This window comes from Haliotis rufescens, unplaced genomic scaffold (assembly GCF_023055435.1).
Source record: "Haliotis rufescens isolate VD_foot unplaced genomic scaffold, xgHalRufe1.0.p SCAF_113, whole genome shotgun sequence".
Lineage (NCBI taxonomy): Eukaryota > Metazoa > Mollusca > Gastropoda > Lepetellida > Haliotidae > Haliotis > Haliotis rufescens.
The window spans coordinates 251,861-275,609 of NW_025963795.1; the positions used below are offsets into that span (position 1 = coordinate 251,861).

The following is a 23,749-nucleotide window of genomic DNA, read 5'->3' on the forward strand; positions in this document are numbered from 1 at the left end:
AGAGTGAAACATACTTTGCTGCACTGGGCCTGGCTTACTGTAGTAGAGTGAAACATACTTTGCTACACTGGGCCTAGCTTACTGCAGTAGAGTGAAACATACTTTGTTACACTGGGCCTGGCATACTGCAGTAGAGTGAAACATACTTTGTTACACTGGGCCTAGCTTACTGCAGTAGAGTGAAACATACTTTGCTACACTGGGCCTGGCTTACTGCAGTAGAGAACGTTATCACGGGAGCAATGCTGTAACTCGCCACACAATGTGTAGGGCCTACATCTGTGTCAGTCAACATCATGTAATCGTCAGCCTGTTTAGTTATTTAGTTACAGGAGAGCGGACATCGATGAGACATTCGAAAGTTGTTGTCCACCATGTAAGTTGTACATGTCATTGAAAATAAGATTCATTTTGTATTGATATATGCCCCACATACTTAAATCCGTTCAAAATATTTCCCATTTTTCAATGTCGATACTTGTGCTAATCCAAGGGATAGTTTAATAACAATGTTGCAGTCCTCAGCGTTCTAATATATCTAGCAAACTGCATTGAAAATACCAATCAAACCATCCATCTCCGATCTTCACAATAGTGCCAATATGTACCGTTGCACTCATCTTCAAAATGTCTTCATTGTATTAAACATGTTAATGTACTTTGTCCTGGGGCCTTACTACTGAAATACATGATTGATTGATTATTGCAGACAGGAAGATAAAGTCACGACAGTTAGATCTGTGGAGTTAATCCGATCAAGTCTTTTAACGAAGTTACTCACCCGCATACCATGCACACAAGACACCACTCTCCTACCCAGAGATCCATGTGACACGACACATGCCCGACCTCACTCTCCTACCCAGAGTTCCATGTGACAAGACACATGCCCGCCCGCTGTGAGGCCCTGTCAGCGTGTTGTGACGGCACGACCTCACTCTCCTACCCAGAGTTCCCTGTGACACGACACATGCCCGCCCGCCGTGAGGCCCTGTCAGCGTGTTGTGACGGTACGACCTCACTCTCCTACCCAGAGTTCCCTGTGACAAGACACATGCCCTCCCGCCGTGAGGCCCTGTCAGCGTGTTGTGACGGCACGACCTCACTCTCCTACCCAGAGTTCCCTGTGACAAGACACTACTCCCCTACCCAGAGTTCCCTGTGACACGACACATGCCCGCCCGCCGTGAGGCCCTGTCAGCGTGTTGTGACGGTACGACCTCACTCTCCTACCCAGAGTTCCCTGTGACAAGACACATGCCCTCCCGCCGTGAGGCCCTGTCAGCGTGTTGTGACGGCACGACCTCACTCTCCTACCCAGAGTTCCCTGTGACAAGACACATGCCCGCCCGCCGTGAGGCCCTGTCAGCGTGTTGTGACGGTACGACCTCACTCTCCTACCCAGAGTTCCATGTGACAAGACACATGCCCGCCCTCACTCTACTACCCAGAGTTCCATGTGACACGACACATGCCCTCCCTCACTCTCCTACCCAGAGTTCCCTGTGACAAGACACATGCCCTCCCTCACTCTCCTACCCAGAGTTCCCTGTGACAAGACTCACGCCCGCCCGCTGTGAGGCCCTGTCAGCGTGTTGTGACGGCACGACCTCACTCTCCTACCCAGAGTTCCCTGTGACAAGACTCACGCCCGCCCGCTGTGAGGCCCTGTCAGCGTGTTGTGACGGCACGACCTCACTCTCCTACCCAGAGTTCCCTGTGACAAGACTCACGCCCGCCCGCTGTGAGGCCCTGTCAGCGTGTTGTGACGGTACGACCTCACTCTCCTACCCAGAGCTCCCTCTGACAAGACACATGCCCGCTCGGCGTGAGGCCCTGTCAGCGTGTTGTGACGGCACGACCTCACTCTCCTACCCAGAGTTCCCTGTGACAAGACACATGCCCGCCCGCCGTGAGGCCCTGTCAGCGTGTTGTGACGGTACGACCTCACTCTCCTACCCAGAGTTCCCTGTGACAAGACACATGCCCGTCCGGCGTGAGGCCCTGTCAGCGTGTTGTGACGGCACGACCTCACTCTCCTACCCAGAGTTCCATGTGACAAGACACATGCCCGTCCGGCGTGAGGCCCTGTCAGCGTGTTGTGACGGTACGACCTCACTCTCCTACCTAGAGTTCCATGTGACAAGACACATGCCCGCCCTCACTCTACTACCCAGAGTTCCATGTGACACGACACATGCCCGCCCGCCGTGAGGCCCTGTCAGCGTGTTGTGACGGCACGACCTCTGTACACCAGCTATGACGTAAGTGTGACTTGTCGGAGGCAACAAGGAGGGTGTGTTTTCGCGGTTCGGTACGTTACGACAGGCTGTTATTTTGTATGAACTGAATGAATGAATGAATGAATTTCTTGTTTTCTTCCAGAAGTTACATCCGAAAATTTACAAAATCACCGAGTCTCAGAGCCAATGCATGGTGCTGGTATTTACATAGATAGGCGCATTGTTAACACTTAAAATACGGTCATATACATCCGTAGACGCAAAAACAGAATTAATACAATCAGTTTAGGAACTTGTTAGTACGAAAATTAAAATGCAAAATTAGTCAATGACAGACCTTATCATTAGACACCATTGTTACGGGTGCAAATACGTTGTTATTTTCTAGTTATTATAGGCCTACTGGGCGTTCAATATTTCTGCTAAACCCACCATTTTACAATGGTAGAAAACGGTTCATATTCGGCGACATTTGCGTCATCAAATTTGCTACAATAAAGATGCTAGCGATATTTCATTAACGTGGTCGTTTAATTCCATGTATTATGTATACGATTGCGTGACAACAGTGAGTTGACACGAAATATTAACGCACACGTCACTGTTGAAAATGGTCTGTGCGTCATTGTTTACATTCAACCGATGTGACGACTTCATTCGAGTTAACAGTTCAAATAATATTTTCCTTCACTGTAAGTAACAATGGACGATATTCTCGAGACATATACATCGCAACAGCCCTGATGAAAATGCAAAGAAAAAATGTAACCAACCGTTCCAGCGTTTTTCTATATTAAATACATGTCGTGTCCGCCATGTTTGTTCGTCTGGTGGAGGCGGCCATTGTGCAGGCATTGCCTGGGTCAGTGCAGCGCCATTGTGCAGGCATTGCCTGGGTCAGTGTAGCGCCAGCGCACCATACCCAGGGAACCCAAATTCAGATTTTACACTGCGTAACACTTTCTCCTATTTCGACAAATTCATTCTTCTATCCGTTGTATACATTGGCTCACTATCTTTAGAATATGCATGGGAAGAGTATTGTAGCACAAATTAGGGAATTAGAAATAGATACATTACAATGATTAGGGTAAATTCAACAGAAAAAGTCAAAGTTACAGTCCTGCGTGACGCCATGACAGACGCACCATCAGACACGAGGACGGTAGTTATCTTCATTACTATTTACCTTATATTCCTTGACCACGGTCAAGTCCTGACTGTACACACGACCACTCTCTCACGCTGCTTATGTACAGTTTCAAGTCGGACGTAGATTTTGCGTATCTTCCGCATTTTTTTCACGCAATTGTTTCCACAATGGATATTCATAAATGTACATCATATGTAATGTACATATATACTCACACGCAAAAGAAACGCAAGTGGTTTTAAGCAAATAGGTAACAAACACGGAACCATAAATTGATGTTTTAACATGTAATGAAGCCTGATGGTGTTATTAATATTTTTGGTTGCATTTTGGAAGCCCCGAGTAAAAACGCAACATTAAAAACGAATCGCCAAAACGCACCATTTCAATGAATATGTGGGTATCATGCACCCATTTCTCGCGAAATCGAAAATGCACGAACTGTCACGAACTGTAGTGGGTATAAAACAGTGGTCGATTTTTGGACCTATGACTATTTGGTATACAATGCCACGCCTAAATCAAATTCAGAGAAAACAGGCTATCGAACGACGTTTGGAAGCTGAAGAGTCTGTCCAAGATGTTGTCCGTCATTTCAACGTTATCTTAACCACAATTTACCGTCTCCTGCATCGATACAATGCAACACAGACCACATATGACCTTCCTCGGAGCGGTCGTCCTAGGATCACCACAGCTCGACAAGATCGGCAGATTACCCGTCAACACCAGCAACATCCGTTCCTAACTGCAAGTGAAGGTGCTCGCCAGACCCTAGGAACACATAATCGACACATAAGCCGGGACACTGTGATCCGATGTCTCCGTTCCAACAACCTCAGATGTTCTGCAACCACGACATTGACTTCAGTGGGCACAGGGTCATCGCAATTGGCGTCATCGTGAGTGGAGGCGTGTCATCTTCTCAGATGAAAGTCGCTTTTGTGTCTCCCATGCAGACGGAAGAGTCAGTATTTGGCGGCATCGAGGTGATCGTTTCGCTGACAGAATCGTTGTGGAAAGGGATCCATTGGGTGGACCTAGCGTCATGATATGGGCAGGGATTGGACTTAATGCGAGACTTGGACCCATGTGCTTTCTGAATGTTGGTCAAGGTCGGGGACACGGCGTCACTGCTCAGCGGCATATCGACCAAGTGATCAGACCCCACGTTGTTTGCACAACATCAACAACACATTTTCGAGCAGGACAACGCTCGTCCCCATGTTGCCAGAGCTACCATGGCCTTTCTGCAACAACACAACATCCGTGTTCTACCGTGGCAAGCCCTCAGCCCTGATCTGAACCCCATCAACACTTGTGGGATGAGGTTCAAAGGCGTCTGCACAATGTGCGGCCAGCCCTTCAACTGCCGATGAAGTACGCACAGCTGCTCTGGATGTGTGCAGGAGGATCCCTAGGGCCTTCACAAGTCGTCTGATCCACTCAAAGTACAGGAGATGTGTGGCAGTGATCAATGCTAATGGTGGTCACACCAGGTATTGACTGACATTTTGGGTATTGACCCGAAACTGTGTAAGTCCTTAACATTTAAAAAATACAATAATGTCATCTGCCTTTTAATCCATTAAACTGTCTTCAGTCAATTTTTTGTCAATCTTGCCCTATTAGTATTTCTTGTCTTTACTGTTGAAAATAAATAACATGTATACTGAATACTCGACTTGCGTTTCTTTTGCGTGTGAGTATATATAGGCCACGCAGAGTTATCAACCTTTCATAATCTGTTTGAACAGTGTTTACATGAGAAATGGACAAGTTTATAGTTTACGACATTTCTGACCTTTAGCCAAGTGTGAGATGATGACATGTAAGCGTAACTGCACTATCTAAGTATTTTCTTTCAATATTTTAAGTTCATATAAACATGTTATGAACATCAATTAATTTTATTTTAAAACTAAAACTGAATACATTACTTCAACAAAATGGATTATATCTTTCTGAAATGTATTTGCACACATTTTTAGAAATGGTGCGCGTTAGTCACAAACGATTAACGAATTGCGCCTGTCGTTTTGTTTTCTATAATCACTTGGTTCACTGTCATACAGCTACGTTTACAAAATGTGTATACAGATTTCTATAACTTATGAGCCTAAAGAAATTTAAAGATAAAAGCTTAATCATTGAAGTAAAACCTTATCGTGTACTGTTAACGCACTGACGTCACACACTAAAAGTACTATTAGATAAGGGTCACATTCTGTCCGTCCTTTGTGACAGTGTCCGTCATTTGTAATTAAGGCTGTTTATTGGCGCCCCGAGCGACGTGCCCGCTGTCATGCATGTTGAGTCTTAGCTTCATTATAGATATATAAGCACAAATGTCAATCAGGTAAAGTCAGTTTGTTCATGTCCATAAAAATGAAATGGTATAATATTCACTGCATATATCGCCTAATCAGAATGTAGTACGTACTTCTGTAAATGCATTCACCATCATGTATAAAACTGTGTACTTGTACTGATACAGAAAGAGACACGGTCGGGGTGGCGGTCGACCCACGGGACTCGGGACTCGGGACCCACAGTCACACTCTTGGACGACGCCTACCAGTGTCCGGTAATAAAGGCTCGGCCGGGACTCGGGACCCACGGTCACTCTCTTGGACGACGCCTACCAGTGTCCGGCAATAAAGGCACGGGACTCGGGACCCACGGTCACTCTCTTGGACGACGCCTACCAGTGTCCGGCAATAAAGGCGCGGCCGGGACTCGGGACACACGGTCACTCTCTTGGACGACGCCTACCAGTGTCCGGCAATAAAGGCGCGGCCGGGACTCGGGACACACGGTCACTCTCTTGGACGACGCCTACCAGTGTCCGGCAATAAAGGCACGGCCGGGACTCGGGACTCACGGTCACTCTCTTGGACGGCGCCTACCAGTGTCCGGTAATAAAGGCACGGCCGGGACTCGGGACACACGGTCACTCTCTTGGACGACGCCTACCAGTGTCCGGTAATAAAGGCACGGCCGGGACTCGGGACCCACGGTCACTCTCTTGGACGACGCCTACCAGTGTCCGGCAATAAAGGCGCGGCCGGGACTCGGGACACACGGTCACTCTCTTGGACGACGCCTACCAGTGTCCGGTAATAAAGGCGCTACATACAACGAGACTCACGTTCGATCTCCTAGGGTCAGTCTGTGACCTTGCTACGCCATTACTTCTATACTGAGGATAAGTACGTGGCATAATTAACAATATTACGTTTTACACTTTATTTCTCCAAGAATTCTTTTTGTAGTTCGATTTAATCATTTCTTATGATTTGTGTCATACCTTGGCGTATACAGTTTCAATATTTCTATCTGTGTTGGAATACTGTGGTTCCTCATGAAAGAAAAACATCACAAAAATGCACTGTCCTTATCCACTGCACATTTGCACTAAAGCCCCAATCACATGGACAAAATTTACTCATGTAAGCAAATTTACTCATGGAGTATATTTAGGAAAGAGAACTGTGGAAGAGAGAACGTTCTCAACACTGGTGGAACAATGTCGTCAAACGATCATTTGATAATAAACTGTGGATGGATAACATTCGCATGACAAGTGAAACATTTTATGACCATGTTATGTTCTTTGCAAGGAACTACAGCCGTATTTTCCTGATTATCAGTATCTTGAATTTAATATGCTTACGTAAGCAAATAGAGAATCTGTTGACGTGACCAGAAATACTCCAGGAGCATTTATACTTATGAGTAAATATACTTTTACTAGACCTCATTAGGTGTAGCAAAAATACTTTTACTCATGTCTCTTTACTCCTGGAGTATATTTACTCACGAAAGCAAATGCGTTCACATGCCACCATAAGTAAATTTACTTATGTAAGTACATATACTCACGTAAGTAAAAGTGTCCATGTGAATGGGGCTTAAGTGACCTTGGTTACAGTACACTAGTGCTAAGTACAGCGGAGTCATGCCCCCTTTTCTTTGTACTTGTGTAACCACTCAGCCGTCTTTTGACGTCATAGAGGAAATCAAATTTTATCATTTGTGGCAATCTATTTTTTTTAATGAATGTATAACGTCATATATAAGATACAAATCCATCTGGTATACTTTTATGGTCGTATAAAAGATATTAGGCAGTATTTCATTCGCTCAGTTTCGGTAAAGCTGTTAAATGAAAACAATCGACGCACAGTTCTTTTATCGGTGTACGATAGAAAGTGCCGAAATCTTCTTTTTTTGACGCATTACAAAACACTCAGCACTGTCTGGTTTAAAAATAAAATTGCAGTTAATTTTACAGTCAGAGGAAGATCCAAAGCCGCGCGACCGCAATGCCCGCACAGCATTCACTTCTCCGATGTTCTGACAATGTGAGTCAGACAAATAACTCGGCATCCAGGGGGTTAATACGTAATTCCTATAAGAACATACGGCACCTCCATCTGCGTAAAATGTATTTGTCATAATCCGAGTATGTCTAATTTTAGAACGCTTCTGTCTTCGAACTATGTCTTGTTACTAAGTGAGTGACTTTGTTTGATTTTAAACCGCTTTCAGCAATTTACCAGCAGTATCACGGCGAGGGACACCAGAAATGGGCTTCACACATTGTAACCATGTCGGAAAACGAACCCGGGTCTTCGGTGTGACGAGCGAACGCTTTAACCACTAGGTTATTCGACCTCCCCCTTGTTACTAAGAAATGTATGTAAATGTCAAAGGTATGAAAGTTGTGCAACTAAAGGAATAATATGAAATACGTTATGTATGAATTCAGGTACCAATTCAATATTATTATACCCCGCCACGAAAACCATGAGAGATATCTGAACCAAACTTGGCACAAAGATAGGTCTAGGCGTGAACTGGTGTCCATTGATTGTCTCTGATTCTCCCTCCCTCCCTCTCTCACTCCCGCCCTCGATCACTCACTCCCGCCCTCCCTCACTCTTTCGCTCACTCACTCACTCTAGCTTTACCTGAGTAAACAGAACCCTTTAGATTCCGGCAGGATACATGTACGCATCGTCTGTGTACAGAAAGGTCAGAATAGCGTCAGCACTGGGGGAAATAGGTCATTACTGGCCAGGGGCCTTTGGACTTCTCGTGCACAGACGGTTGCCGGAAGTCAGTTTCCACTTCTTGGAACTCACGGGATGCACCAAACAGATAGTCAAGGCATTGAAATCAAGCCTGACTATTTAAGCTTGATGTGATTTTTCTCAATGAGGAAAGTTTACTGACCAATGGTAAGTCATCCTGTAGGTAGGTGTGGATGAGGGACACGGGAAACCATGATCGGACCTCAAGTCAGACAGTCTGGTGCGCGTCCGGTCTCGTCTTGTTGTCGCCATCTTTCCAACCAGAAACTGATCTCAGGCACAAGACTTCACACCGAGACCAACGCTCTCCACCCGAAACTGATCTCAGACACAAGACTTCACACCGAGACCAACGCTCTCCACCCGAAACTGATCTCAGACACAAGACTTCACACCGAGACCAACGCTCTCCACCAGAAACTAATCTCAGACACAAGACTTCACACCGAGACCAACGCTCTCCACCAGAAACTAATCTCAGACACAAGCCTTGAAACCGAGACCAACGCTCTCCACCCGAAGTCTCTCAACTGAGTGTCTGTCTGTCAGGGTCACTTCATACATAGTGTCTGTTTGTCAGGGTCACTTCATACATAGTGTCTGTTTATCAGGGTCACGTGCACTTCATACATAGTGTCTGTTAGGGTCACTTCATACATAGTGTCTGTTTGTCAGGGTCACTATATACATAGTGTCTGTTAGGGTCACTTCATATATAGTGTCTGTCTGTCAGGGTCACTTCATACATAGTGTCTGTCAGGGTCGCTTCATACATAGTGTCTGTTTGTCAGGGTGATTTCATACATAGTGTCTGTTAGGGTCAATTCATACATAGTGTCTGTCAGGGTCACTTCATACATAGTGTCTGTTTGTCAGGGTCACTTCATACATAGTGTCTGTTTGTCAGTGTCACTTCATACATAGTGTCTGTTTGTCAGTGTCACTTCATACATAGTGTCTGTTTGTCAGGGTCACTTCATACATAGTGTCTGTTTGTCAGTGTCACTTCATACATTGTGTCTGTTTGTCAGGGTCACTTCATATATAATGTCTGTTTGTCAGGGTCACTTCATATATAGTGTCTGTTTGTCAGGGTCACTTCATACATAGTGTCTGTCTGTCAGTGTCACTTCATACATTGTGTCTGTTTGTCAGGGTCACTTCATACATTGTGTCTGTTTGTCAGGGTCACTTCATATAAAATGTCTGTTTGTCAGGGTCACTTCATATATAGTGTCTGTTTGTCAGGGTCACTTCATACATAGTGTCTGTCTGTCAGGGTCACTTCATACATAGTGTCTGTTTGTCAGTGTCACTTCATACATAGTGTCTGTTTGTCAGGGTCACTTAATACATAATGTCTGTTTGTCAGGGTCACTTCATACATAGTGTCTGTTTGTCAGTGTCACTTCACACATAGTGTCTGTTTGTCAGGGTCACTTCATACATAGTGTCTGTTTGTCAGGGTCACTTCATACATAGTATCTGTTTGTCAGGGCCATTTCATATATAGTGTCTGTTAGGGTCACTTCATATATAGTGTCTGTCTGTCAGGGTGACTTCATACATAGTGTCTGTCAGGGTCACTTCATACATAGTGTCTGTTTGTCAGGGTGACTTCATACATAGTGTCTGTTAGGGTCAATTCATACATAGTGTCTGTCAGGGTCACTTCATACATAGTGTCTGTTTGTCAGGGTCACTTCATACATAGTGTCTGTTTGTCAGTGTCACTTCATACATAGTGTCTGTTTGTCAGTGTCACTTCACACATAGTGGCTGTTTGTCAGGGTCACTTCATACATAGTGTCTGTTTGTCAGGGTCACTTCATACATAGTGTCTGTTTGTCAGGGCCATTTCATATATAGTGTCTGTTAGGGTCACTTCATATATAGTGTCTGTCTGTCAGGGTCACTTCATACATAGTGTCTGTCAGGGTGACTTCATACATAGTGTCTGTTTGTCAGGGTGACTTCATACATAGTGTCTGTTAGGGTCAATTCATACATATTGTCTGTCAGGGTCACTTCATACATAGTGTCTGCTTGTCAGGGTCACTTCATACATAGTGTCTGTCTGTCAGGGTCACTTCATACATAGTGTCTGTTTGTCAGGGTCACTTCATACATTGTGTCTGTTTGTCAGGGTCACTTCATATATAGTGTCTGTTTGTCAGGGTCACTTCATACATAGTGTCTGTCAGGGTCACTTCATACATAGTGTCTGTTTGTCAGGGTCACTTCATACATAGTGTCTGTTTGTCAGTGTCACTTCACACATAGTGTCTGTTTGTCAGTGTCACTTCATACATAGTGTCAGTCTGTCAGGGTGACTTCATACATAGTGTCTGTCAGGGTCACTTCATACATAGTGTCTGTTTCTCAGGGTGACTTCATACATAGTGTCTGTTAGGGTCAATTCATACATAGTGTCTGTCAGGGTCACTTCATACATAGTGTCTGTTTGTCAGGGTCACTTCATACATAGTGTCTGTTTGTCAGTGTCACTTGATACATAGTGTCTGTTTGTCAGTGTCACTTCATACATAGTGTCTGTTTGTCAGGGTCACTTCATACATTGTGTCTGTTTGTCAGGGTCACTTCATATATAGTGTCTGTTTGTCAGTGTCACTTCATATATAATGTTTGTTTGTCAGGGTCACTTCATATATAGTGTCTGTTTGTCAGGGTCACTTCATACATAGTGTCTGTTTGTCAGGGTCACTTCATACATAGTGTCTGTCTGTCAGGGTGACTTCATACATAGTGTCTGTTTGTCAGGGTCACTTAATACATAGTATCTGTTTGTCAGGGTCACTTAATACATAATGTCTGTTTGTCAGGGTCACTTCATACATAGTGTCTGTTTGTCAGGGTCTTTTCATACATAATGTCTGTTTGTCAGGGTGACTTCATACATAGTGTCTGTCTGTCAGGGTGACTTCATACATAGTGTCTGTTTGTCAGGGTCACTTCATACATTGTGTCTGTTTGTCAGGGTCACTTCATACATAGTGTCTGTCAGGGTCACTTCATACATAGTGTCTGTTTGTCAGAGTCACTTCATACATAGTGTCTGTTTGTCAGTGTCACTTCACACATAGTGTCTGTTTGCCAGGGTCACTTCATACATAGTGTCTGTTTGTCAGGGTCACTTCATACATAGTGTCTGTCTGTCAGGGTCACTTCATACATAGTGTCTGTTTGTCAGGGTCACTTCATACATTGTGTCTGTTTGTCAGGGTCACTTCATATATAGCGTCTGTTTGTCAGGGTCACTTCATACATAGTGTCTGTCAGGGTCACTTCATACATAGTGTCTGTTTGTCAGGGTCACTTAATACATAGTGTCTGTTTGTCAGGGTCATTTCATATATAGTGTCTGTTTGTCAGGGTCACTTCATACATAGAGTCTGTTTGTCAGGGTCACTTCATACATTGTGTCTGTTTGTCAGGGTCACATCATACATAGTGTCTGTTTGTCAGTGTCACTTCATACATAGTGTCTGTTTGTCAGGGTCACTTCATACATAGTGTCTGTTTGTCAGGGTCACTTCATACATAGTATTTGTTTGTCAGGGTCACTCCATACATTGTGACTGTTTGTCAGGGTCACTTCATACATAATGTCTGTTTGTCAGGGTCACTTCATACATAGTGTCTGTTTGTCAGGATCACTTCATACATAGTGTCTGTTTGTTAGGGTCACTTCATACATAGTGTCTGTTTGTCAGTGTCACTTCATACATTGTGCCAGGGGAATTTGATTACAACAACGTCACTGTAGTGATCACTGGTACCTGGTTTTATCAATACACCAATATTCATTCTGAGACGTTGCCATTATCCCTAGATTTGCCATAATATTTATGAAACTGCTAAAAATACTTTTGGGATTAAAACTAAAGATAATGCCTGAAGGAAATTCGTCATAATAGTGTTAATCATATATATTGCCATGGCGCAACTGTCTTAGACACTGCAGCTCTATGTGTAGGGTTGCGTTTCTTGGTCGCACCAGGATCCTGTGATCGCGTGTCCGAGCCCCAGATTGGTCCATATTATTCTGATGGTGTGACTGGCAGTGATACCTATCGATGTACTGTACTGCAGACGTGCGTCTAATCACAAACGATATAGAAATAGTTTCCCTCTTTCAATAAATCATTTTGTTATTTTGAATCCACAGGAGTGTATATACTGTTTTACTAATACTTCTACATCTCTGTATTAAGATTAGGAAACACGTGACATATTTATTTAATATGAATGTCATGCTGGAAACCAGTTCATTAGGTTTCTTCAAAATTCCTTTCTCCAAATACCCGTCTGTAATTGTCAGTTAACACCCCTTTATATCGCCGGAAGTATGTTGGTCACTGATCTTGACCAACGTTATGCAATACATCTACCAACAAAATCTGACCGACATCGTCAAACAGGGAGACGGGCCCAGATCATCGACAGTAGCGGGGGATTGTGTGGCTAGTCGTGGCGTCGGCGGCTGCTATCTCATCACAAACGATAACATCGATGATGAAGAATCGCCGTTCTCTTTCTGCCTGTGTTCAAGTGGTCCGGGTAACACTTGACAGTTCATCTTACAAACTTATATAACATCGATGATGAAGAATCGCCGTTCCTTTCTGCCTGTGTTCAAGTGGTCCGGGTAACACTTGACAATTCATCTTACAAACTTATTTTTTTGAAATATAGAAAGCTCTGAAACTCTTCGCCGCTTCCAACTCTTTACTTTAGTGCACCGTTTTAGAAAGATGGAATTTATAAAGCTCGAAAGCGTCTCATTTCAGCAAAAAAATGCTTTAGGAGATAGAAACCTTAAAAGCTCGAATTTTCTGCCAATTTCCAAATGTGTATTTCATAAGGAAGGGAATGTATGGATGTCAACTTCTTTATCATTAGGAACATGGTGTTCCCCACACTCAAGATCTTGACTCTTTTCGTTATGTGTATCATACCCTATGTCAGGGTCACTTCATACATAGTGTCTGTCAGGGTCACTTCATACATAGTGTCTGTTTGTCAGGGTCACTTCATACATAGTGTCTGTTTGTCAGTGTCACTTCACACATAGTGTCTGTTTGTCAGGGTCACTTCATACATAGTGTCTGTTTGTCAGGGTCACTTCATACATAGTGTCTGTTTGTCAGGGTCACTTCATACATAGTGTCTGTTTGTCAGGGTCACTTCATACATAGTATCTGTTTGTCAGGGTCACTTCATACATTGTGTCTGTTTGTCAGGGTCACTTCATACATAATGTCTGTTTGTCAGGGTCACTTCATACATAGTGTCTGTTTGTCAGGATCACTTCATACATAGTGTCTGTTTGTTAGGGTCACTTCATACATAGTGTCTGTTTGTCAGTGTCACTTCATACATTGTGCCAGGGGAATTTGATTACAACAACGTCACTGTAGTGATCACTGGTACCTGGTTTTATCAATACACCAATATTCATTCTGAGACGTTGCCATTATCCCTAGATTTGCCATAATATTTATGAAACTGCTAAAAATACTTTTGGGATTAAAACTAAAGATAATGCCTGAAGGAAATTCGTCATAATAGTGTTAATCATATATATTGCCATGGCGCAACTGTCTTAGACACTGCAGCTCTATGTGTAGGGTTGCGTTTCTTGGTCGCACCAGGATCCTGTGATCGCGTGTCCGAGCCCCAGATTGGTCCATATTATTTTGATGGTGTGACTGGCAGTGATACCTATCGATGTACTGTACTGCAGACGTGCGTCTAATCACAAACGATATAGAAATAGTTTCCCTCTTTCAATAAATCATTTTGTTATTTTGAATCCACAGGAGTGTAAATACTGTTTTACTAATACTTCTACATCTCTGTATTAAGATTAGGAAACACGTGACATATTTATTTAATATGAATGTCATGCTGGAAACCAGTTCATTAGGTTTCTTCAAAATTCCTTTCTCCAAATACCCGTCTGTAATTGTCAGTTAACACCCCTTTATATCGCCTGAAGTATGTTGGTCACTGATCTTGACCAACGTTATGCAATACATCTACCAACAAAATCTGACCGACATCGTCAAACAGGGAGACGGGCCCAGATCATCGACAGTAGCGGGGGATTGTGTGGCTAGTCGTGGCGTCGGCGGCTGCTATCTCATCACAAACGATAACATCGATGATGAAGAATCGCCGTTCTCTTTCTGCCTGTGTTCAAGTGGTCCGGGTAACACTTGACAATTCATCTTACAAACTTATTTTTTGAAATATAGAAAGCTCTGAAGCTCTTCGCCGCTTCCAACTCTTTACTTTAGTGCACCGTTTTAGAAAGATGGAATTTATAAAGCTCGAAAGCGTCTCATTTCAGCAAAAAAATGCTTTAGGAGATAGAAACCTTAAAAGCTCGAATTTTCTGCCAATTTCCAAATGTGTATTTCATAAGGAAGGGAATGTATGGATGTCAACTTCTTTATCATTAGGAACATGGTGTTCCCCACACTCAAGATCTTGACTCTTTTCGTTATGTGTATCATACCCTATGTCAGGGTCACTTCATACATAGTGTCTGTCAGGGTCACTTCATACATAGTGTCTGTTTGTCAGGGTCACTTCATACATAGTGTCTGTTTGTCAGTGTCACTTCACACATAGTGTCTGTTTGTCAGGGTCACTTCATACATAGTGTCTGTTTGTCAGGGTCACTTCATACATAGTGTCTGTTTGTCAGGGTCACTTCATACATAGTGTCTGTTTGTCAGGGTCACTTCATACATAGTATCTGTTTGTCAGGGTCACTTCATACATTGTGTCTGTTTGTCAGGGTCACTTCATACATAATGTCTGTTTGTCAGGGTCACTTCATACATAGTGTCTGTTTGTCAGGATCACTTCATACATAGTGTCTGTTTGTTAGGGTCACTTCATACATAGTGTCTGTTTGTCAGTGTCACTTCATACATTGTGCCAGGGGAATTTGATTACAACAACGTCACTGTAGTGATCACTGGTACCTGGTTTTATCAATACACCAATATTCATTCTGAGACGTTGCCATTATCCCTAGATTTGCCATAATATTTATGAAACTGCTAAAAATACTTTTGGGATTAAAACTAAAGATAATGCCTGAAGGAAATTCGTCATAATAGTGTTAATCATATATATTGCCATGGCGCAACTGTCTTAGACACTGCAGCTCTATGTGTAGGGTTGCGTTTCTTGGTCGCACCAGGATCCTGTGATCGCGTGTCCGAGCCCCAGATTGGTCCATATTATTCTGATGGTGTGACTGGCAGTGATACCTATCGATGTACTGTACTGCAGACGTGCGTCTAATCACAAACGATATAGAAATAGTTTCCCTCTTTCAATAAATCATTTTGTTATTTTGAATCCACAGGAGTGTAAATACTGTTTTACTAATACTTCTACATCTCTGTATTAAGATTAGGAAACACGTGACATATTTATTTAATATGAATGTCATGCTGGAAACCAGTTCATTAGGTTTCTTCAAAATTCCTTTCTCCAAATACCCGTCTGTAATTGTCAGTTAACACCCCTTTATATCGCCGGAAGTATGTTGGTCACTGATCTTGACCAACGTTATGCAATACATCTACCAACAAAATCTGACCGACATCGTCAAACAGGGAGACGGGCCCAGATCATCGACAGTAGCGGGGGATTGTGTGGCTAGTCGTGGCGTCGGCGGCTGCTATCTCATCACAAACGATAACATCGATGATGAAGAATCGCCGTTCTCTTTCTGCCTGTGTTCAAGTGGTCCGGGTAACACTTGACAGTTCATCTTACAAACTTATATAACATCGATGATGAAGAATCGCCGTTCCTTTCTGCCTGTGTTCAAGTGGTCCGGGTAACACTTGACAATTCATCTTACAAACTTATTTTTTGAAATATAGAAAGCTCTGAAGCTCTTCGCCGCTTCCAACTCTTTACTTTAGTGCACCGTTTTAGAAAGATGGAATTTATAAAGCTCGAAAGCGTCTCATTTCAGCAAAAAAATGCTTTAGGAGATAGAAACCTTAAAAGCTCGAATTTTCTGCCAATTTCCAAATGTGTTTTTCATAAGGAAGGGAATGTATGGATGTCAACTTCTTTATCATTAGGAACATGGTGTTCCCCACACTCAAGATCTTGACTCTCTTCGTTATGTGTATCACTTCTAAATGTCATTCAGAGACTCAGTTTGGAAAGCTAAACTTAAGGAGGCGTTTGTTTCGCTTGTTTTCTCGCGTCTTTCTAAAATATCGTTTACGACACACGATGATATCTTACGTCTATATGATTTGATATGAGAACTGACTTTCAGTTGTGTACGTTCGTCGGAGCTTGCGACAACGTGCATACAGTTTGGCCCTCACTCTATGAAGGTTCATACTTCAGAGAACTTACACACACAGTAAGTCAACTCTCATAATTTATTACATCACTATTTTTACCTCGAAGGATGTAAGATCTTTTCACGAAATAATATTTAGTATGTTTAATTGACTTCGTGTTTACACTGACGGCCGTACAACAACCAGCTGTATCGCGGAAGTAGTTCCTTTAGAGTCGAGATGACATGAGCCTTTGTATTCTACAGTGACCTCTTTTGTAGTTTCATTACAACAAATGTATTCAAATAATATCACCCTAGATGAGAAAGGTATGTTAAGAACTACCTCAGTAAGTCAGTCAGAATGACAGCTCATCGTAATCCATTTACACCAAGTTCCAGACGTCAAAATGGCCGACACGATAAATGTGAAGGGAGACATTTCCCAAGTTGTTACACGTGTTGATCACCATTGATCAATTGGCCGATCATTGAAAGGGGATTATAGAGATGTGTCAAATAGATACTGAGGTACATTCACTGATTGTTGTTGCCTGTCACTTTCAGTCTAGATACGGTTCGACTATATTTTGGATGTGCATTTCTTCGTTTTGTTCACTAGTATGGGTCCTAGCGAGGATATTCGCGCAAGATCATTCAGTCAAAGTCTCCGACGTTTCTAAATGTAAGTAAAAACGCCGAGTTGAAGATTAAAGGGTCCAATGTTCAGAAACAACGCTTCTGTATGTATTTATGCCAGGGAATTCCCAGATTGCCTTCAAACCTTCTACTACAACATCTGTGCAGTGACCTGTAGATTCGGCTGCGGGTGACGTGACCGTCAGTCACATCACCTACTTCAATCACGTTACATGTACTTCTGAAATATCTTATTCACTATTTAGAATCTGGTCTTGTTACAAGACTGATTTACCTCTTGGACGATGGTGACCTCTAGATCTGGACCTCGGTGGAGACGTTGACTCTGCAAGTCGGAAACATAGAGTCAGGTTATTAGAGGAGATGCTGACGCACAACGAGATGGTTAAAACAAATGTGAAATGCAAAATTATTTTAAAAAACATTACGTTACCAAAATGACAATACAATTGTAAATATGTTTGAGTCAGACGTTAAATGACAACGAATTCGGCATTGCAAACCCGGGCGTTGTACCAGTGAGAAGGATAAGGAAGACTCGAAGGGAGTTAACTCTGATGGGTGACCTTGTGGAGAGTGCCCCCTGGTTTAAAGGGGCGTGTTGGGTTCTGTGTTATGTAAACGAGGAGAGGGGGACTTGCTGTATGTTGTTTGAAGATAGGTATACTAATACTTGCAGTATGTTGTTTGACGATAGGTATATTAATACTTGCAGTATGTTGTTTGACGATAGGTATATTAATACTTGCAGTATGTTGTTTGACGATACGTATATTAATACTTGCAGTATGATGTTTGAAGATAGGTATGTTAATACTTGCAGTATGTTGTTTGACGATAGGTATATTAATACTTGCAGTATGCTGTTTGAAGATAGGTATATTAATACTTGCAGTATGTTGTTTGAAGATAGGTATATTAATACTTGCAGTATGCTGTTTGAAGATAGGTATATTAATACTTGCAGTATGATGTTTGAACATAGATATATTAATACTTGCAGTATGTTGTTTGAAGATAGGTATATTAATACTTGCAGTATGATGTTTGAAGATAGGTATACTAATACTTGCAGTATGTTGTTTGACGATAGGTATATTAATACTTGCAGTATGATGTTTGACGATAGGTATATTAATACTTGCAGTGTCTTGTTTGACGATAGGTATATTAATACTTGCAGTATGTTGTTTGACGATAGGTATATTAATACTTGCAGTATTCTGTTTGAAGATAGGTATATTAATACTTGCAGTATGTTGTTTGAAGATAGGTATATTAATACTTGCAGTATGTTGTTTGACGATAGGTATATTAATACTTGCAGTATTCTGTTTGAAGATAGGTATATTAATACTTGCAGTATGTTGTTTGAAGATAGGTATATTAATACTTGCAGTATGTTGTTTTAAGATAGGTATATTAATACTTGCAGTATGTTGTTTGAAGATAGGTATATTAATACTTGCAGTATGTTGTTTGAAGATAGGTATATTAATACTTGCAGTATGCTGTTTGAAGATAGGTATATTAATACTTGCGGTATGTTCTTTGAAGATAGGTATATTAATACTTGCAGTATGATGTTTGAAGATAGGTACATTAATACTTGCAGTATGTTGTTTGAAGATAGATATTTTAATACTTGCAGTATGATGTTTGAAGATACTATATTAATACTTGCAGTATGTTGTTTGAAGATAGGTATATTAATACTTGTAGTATACTGTTTGAAGATAGGTAAATTAATTCTTGCAGTATGTTGTTTGAAGATAGGTATATTAATACTTGTAGTATGCTGTTTGAAGATAGGTATATTAATACTTGCAGTATGTTGTTTGAAGATAGGTATATTAATACTTGCAGTATGTTGTTTGAAGATAGGTATATTAATACTTGCAGTATGTTGTTTGAAGATAGGTATATTAATACTTGCAGTATGCTGTTTGAAGATAGGTATATTAATACTTGCAGTATGATGTTTGAAGATAGGTATGTTAATACTTGCAGTATGTTGTTTGACGATAGGTATATTAATACTTGCAGTATGCTGTTTGAAGATAGGTATATTAATACTTGTAGTATGTTGTTTGAAGATAGGTATATTAATACTTGCAGTATGCTGTTTGAAGATAGGTATATTAATACTTACAGTATGATGTTTGAAGATAGGTATATTAATACTTGCAGTATGATGTTTGAAGATAGGTATATTAATACTTGCAGTATGTTGTTTGAAGATAGGTATATTAATACTTGCAGTATGTTGTTTGAAGATAGATATATTAATACTTGCAGTATGTTGTTTGAAGATAGGTATATTAATACTTGCAGTATGATGTTTGAAGATAGGTATATTAATACTTGCAGTATGTTGTTTGAAGATAGGTATATTAATACTTGCAGTATGCTGTTTGAAGATAGGTATATTAATACTTGCAGTATGTTGTTTGAAGATAGGTATATTAATACTTGCAGTATGATGTTTGAAGATAGGTACATTAATACTTGCAGTATGTTGTTTGAAGATAGGTATTTTAATACTTGCAGTATGATGTTTGAAGATAGTATATTAATACTTGCAGTATGTTGTTTGAAGATAGGTATATGAATACTTGTAGTATGCTGTTTGAAGATAGGTATATTAATTCTTGCAGTATGTTGTTTGAAGATAGGTATATTAATACTTGTAGTATGCTGTTTGAAGATAGGTATATTAATACTTGCAGTATGTTGTTTGAAGATAGGTATATTAATACTTGCAGTATGCTGTTTGAAGATAGGTATATTAATACTTGCAGTATGCTGTTTGAAGATAGGTTTTAATACTTGCAGTATGCTGTTTGAAGATAGGTATATTAATACTTGCAGTATGTTGTTTGAAGATAGGTATATTAATACTTGTAGTATGCTGTTTGAAGATAGGTATATAAATACTTGCAGTATGCTGTTTGAAGATATATATATTAATACTTGCAGTATGTTGTTTGAAGATAGGTATATTAATACTTGTAGTATGCTGTTTGAAGATAGGTATATTTATGCTGCAGTATGTTGTTTGAAGATATGTATATTAATACTTGCAGTATGCTGTTTGAAGATAGGTATATTAATACTTGCAGTATGTTGTTTGAAGATAGGTATATTAATACTTGTAGTATGCTGTTTGAAGATAGGTATATAAATACTTGCAGTATGTTGTTTGAAGATATATATATTAATACTTGCAGTATGTTGTTTGAAGATAGGTATATTAATACTTGTAGTATGCTGTTTGAAGATAGGTATATTAATGCTGCAGTATGTTGTTTGAAGATATGTATATTAATACTTGCAGTATGCTGTTTGAAGATAGGTATATTAATACTTGCAGTATGTTGTTTGAAGATAGGTATATTAATACTTGCAGTATGTTGTTTGAAGATAGGTATATTAATACTTGTAGTATGCTGTTTGAAGATAGGTATATAAATACTTGCAGTATGCTGTTTGAAGATATATATATTAATACTTGCAGTATGTTGTTTGAAGATAGGTATATTAATACTTGTAGTATGCTGTTTGAAGATAGGTATATTAATGCTGCAGTATGTTGTTTGAAGATATGTATATTAATACTTGCAGTATGCTGTTTGAAGATAGGTATATTAATACTTGCAGTATGTTGTTTGAAGATAGGTATATTAATACTTGCAGTATGTTGTTTGAAGATAGGTACATTAATACTGCAATATGTTGTTTGAAGATAGGTATATTAATACCATACATATGCCAATATATGTAATTAAGTGAAATCTGTATTTTCCTGTTCTATTATATTTTGTGACATATGTGAAAAACATTTATCTGTAAGAAAGCAATACTGTCTGGGAGTAAGTCTGCTCACATAACTATTGATGATTTGCTAAATAAACACAATTTATGGATCACAACTTCTTTAATTACTGTAAATGCGGACGTTGTTATCCATATAACTTAATTGTGTCCACTTTGTCATCTGTCAACATTAAGTGATGCCTATCAAACAATTTGATGATTTGACTTTTGAATGTGATATCGTTCATAGAAACTATTGAAGTGGGTGGTTACAGGACTGTCAACACATGGCAGGTCTAGTGACCCAGTGGACACAAACTCAGGAGACAAGGAGGCAGGACATGCTTGTCGTGGACCACGGCCACCTACAGGAAACCTACGAATACAGGAAGAGCACATTCCTCTCACATCAAACACACGGTGGAGCAGTGAGCCCTCTTGTAATCACAACTGTTATAAAGTCAGTCGTCCTCCATCTGTCATACAACCTGGCTGACTGCTGGAGTTCCACGAGCAGCACAGCCGCCAATATGGTCAACAGTTTCACTTAGCAGACAAGACAGAAGGAGCAGTGAGCCCTCTTGTAATCACAGCTGTTATAAAGTCAGTCGTCCTCCATCTGTCATACAACCTGGCTGACTGCTGGAGTTCCACGAGCAGCACAGCCGCCAATATGATCAACAGTTTCACTTTGCAGACAAGACAGAAGGAGTCTGCAGGTGTAGATCTGACAACACTACTGTATAGTGTGTTACGCTACATTATCGGGGTATAATTGTAGTACACATACCCTGATGACGCCCACTGAATCTGAGCCTTCAGCTACGCGCTAACGTTTGTAAAGGCTAGTCAATACTTACGAGCCCCGTCTTCTTCGGCAAGTCTCGGCGGGGACTTGGATTCTGTAAAACCAGAAACATTAAATAACAAAACATTCAGTTAAATTAGATAATTTTGTTAGTTAGCAAAAACAGAACTGTCAACAAAGCGAGGGAGCGAATGAATCGACATTGATGCATGTGGAAGCAGCGTGGAAACCGGAGAGTTTCGGTACCTGACATACATGACAATGTTGCTGAATGTATTGAATGTGAGTAAAACACCAGATGGCAGAGACTTGAAAACTGACTCACCAGCTCGCTGTTCTCTCAATCTGGGTGGAGACTTGAAAACTGACTCATCAGCTCGCTGTTCTCTCAATCTGGGTAAAGACTTGAAAACTGACTCACCAGTTCGCTGTTCTCTCACTCTGGGTGGAGACTTGAAAACTGACTCACCAGCTCGCTGTTCTCTCAATCTGGGTGGAGACTTGAAAACTTACTCACCAGCTCGCTGTTCTCTCAATCTGTCGGAGACTTGAAAACTTACTCACCAGCTCGCTGTTCTCTCAATCTGGGTGGAGACTTGAAAACTTACTCACCAGCTCGCTGTTCTCTCAATCTGGGTGGAGACTTGAAAACTGACTCACCAGCTCGCTGTTCTCTCAATCTGGGTGGAGACTTGAAAACTGACTCACCAGCTCGCTGTTCTCTCACTCTGGGTGGAGACTTGAAAACTGACTCACCAGCTCGCTGTTCTCTCAATCTGGGGGGAGACTTGAAAACTGACTCACCAGCTCGCTGTTCTCTCACTCTGGGTGGAGACTTGAAAACTGACTCACCAGCTCGCTGTTCTCTCACTCTGGGTGGAGACTTGAAAACTGACTCACCAGCTGGTTGTTCTTTCAATCTGTCGGAGACTTGAAAACTTACTCACCAGCTCGCTGTTCTCTCAATCTGGGTGGAGACTTGAAAACTGACTCACCAGCTCGCTGTTCTCTCAATCTGGGTGGAGACTTGAAAACTGACTCACCAGCTCGCTGTTCTCTCACTCTGGGCAGAGACTTGAAAACTGACTCACCAGCTCGCTGTTCTCTCATTCTGGGTGGAGACTTGAAACTTGAATCACCAGCTCGCTGTTCTCTCAATCTGGGTGGAGACTTGAAAACTGACTCACCAGCTCGTTGTTCTCTCAATCTGGATGGAGACTTCAAAACTGACTCATCAGTTCGCTGTTCTCTCATTCTGGGTGGAGACTTGAAAACTGACTCACCAACTCGCTGTTCTCTCAATCTGGGTGGAGACTTGAAAACTGAATCACCAGCTCGCTGTTCTCTCAATCTGGGTGGAGACTTGAAAACTGACTCACCAGCTCGCGGTTCTCTCACTCTGGGCAGAGACTTAAAAACTGAGTCACCAGCTCGCTGTTCTCTCAATCTGGGTGGAGACTTGAAAACTGACTCACCAGCTCGCTGTTCTCTCACTCTGGGTTGAGACTTGAAAACTGACTCACCAGCTCGCTGTTCTCTCAATCTGGGTGGAGACTTGAAAACTGACTCACCAGCTCGCTGTTCTCTCACTCCGGGCAGAGACTTGAAAACTTACTC

General features: G+C 41.5%; 1 protein-coding gene across 10 annotated transcripts in view; it reads right to left on the bottom strand.

Annotated features, from left to right (window-relative positions):
- LOC124126584 (inversin-like) overlaps positions 1–23,749 on the bottom strand; it is a 73,959-nt gene that overhangs the window by 26,953 nt on the left and 23,257 nt on the right. For all 10 annotated transcript variants that reach the window (XM_048393077.1, XM_048393072.1, XM_048393078.1 and 7 more), the window contains 2 exons: positions 22,185–22,226; positions 17,783–17,833 (listed from right to left, as the gene is read on the bottom strand). In XM_048393077.1, coding sequence (XP_048249034.1) covers positions 17,783–17,833; positions 22,185–22,226 — 93 coding nt within the window. The remainder of the gene's footprint in view (positions 1–17,782; positions 17,834–22,184; positions 22,227–23,749) is intronic.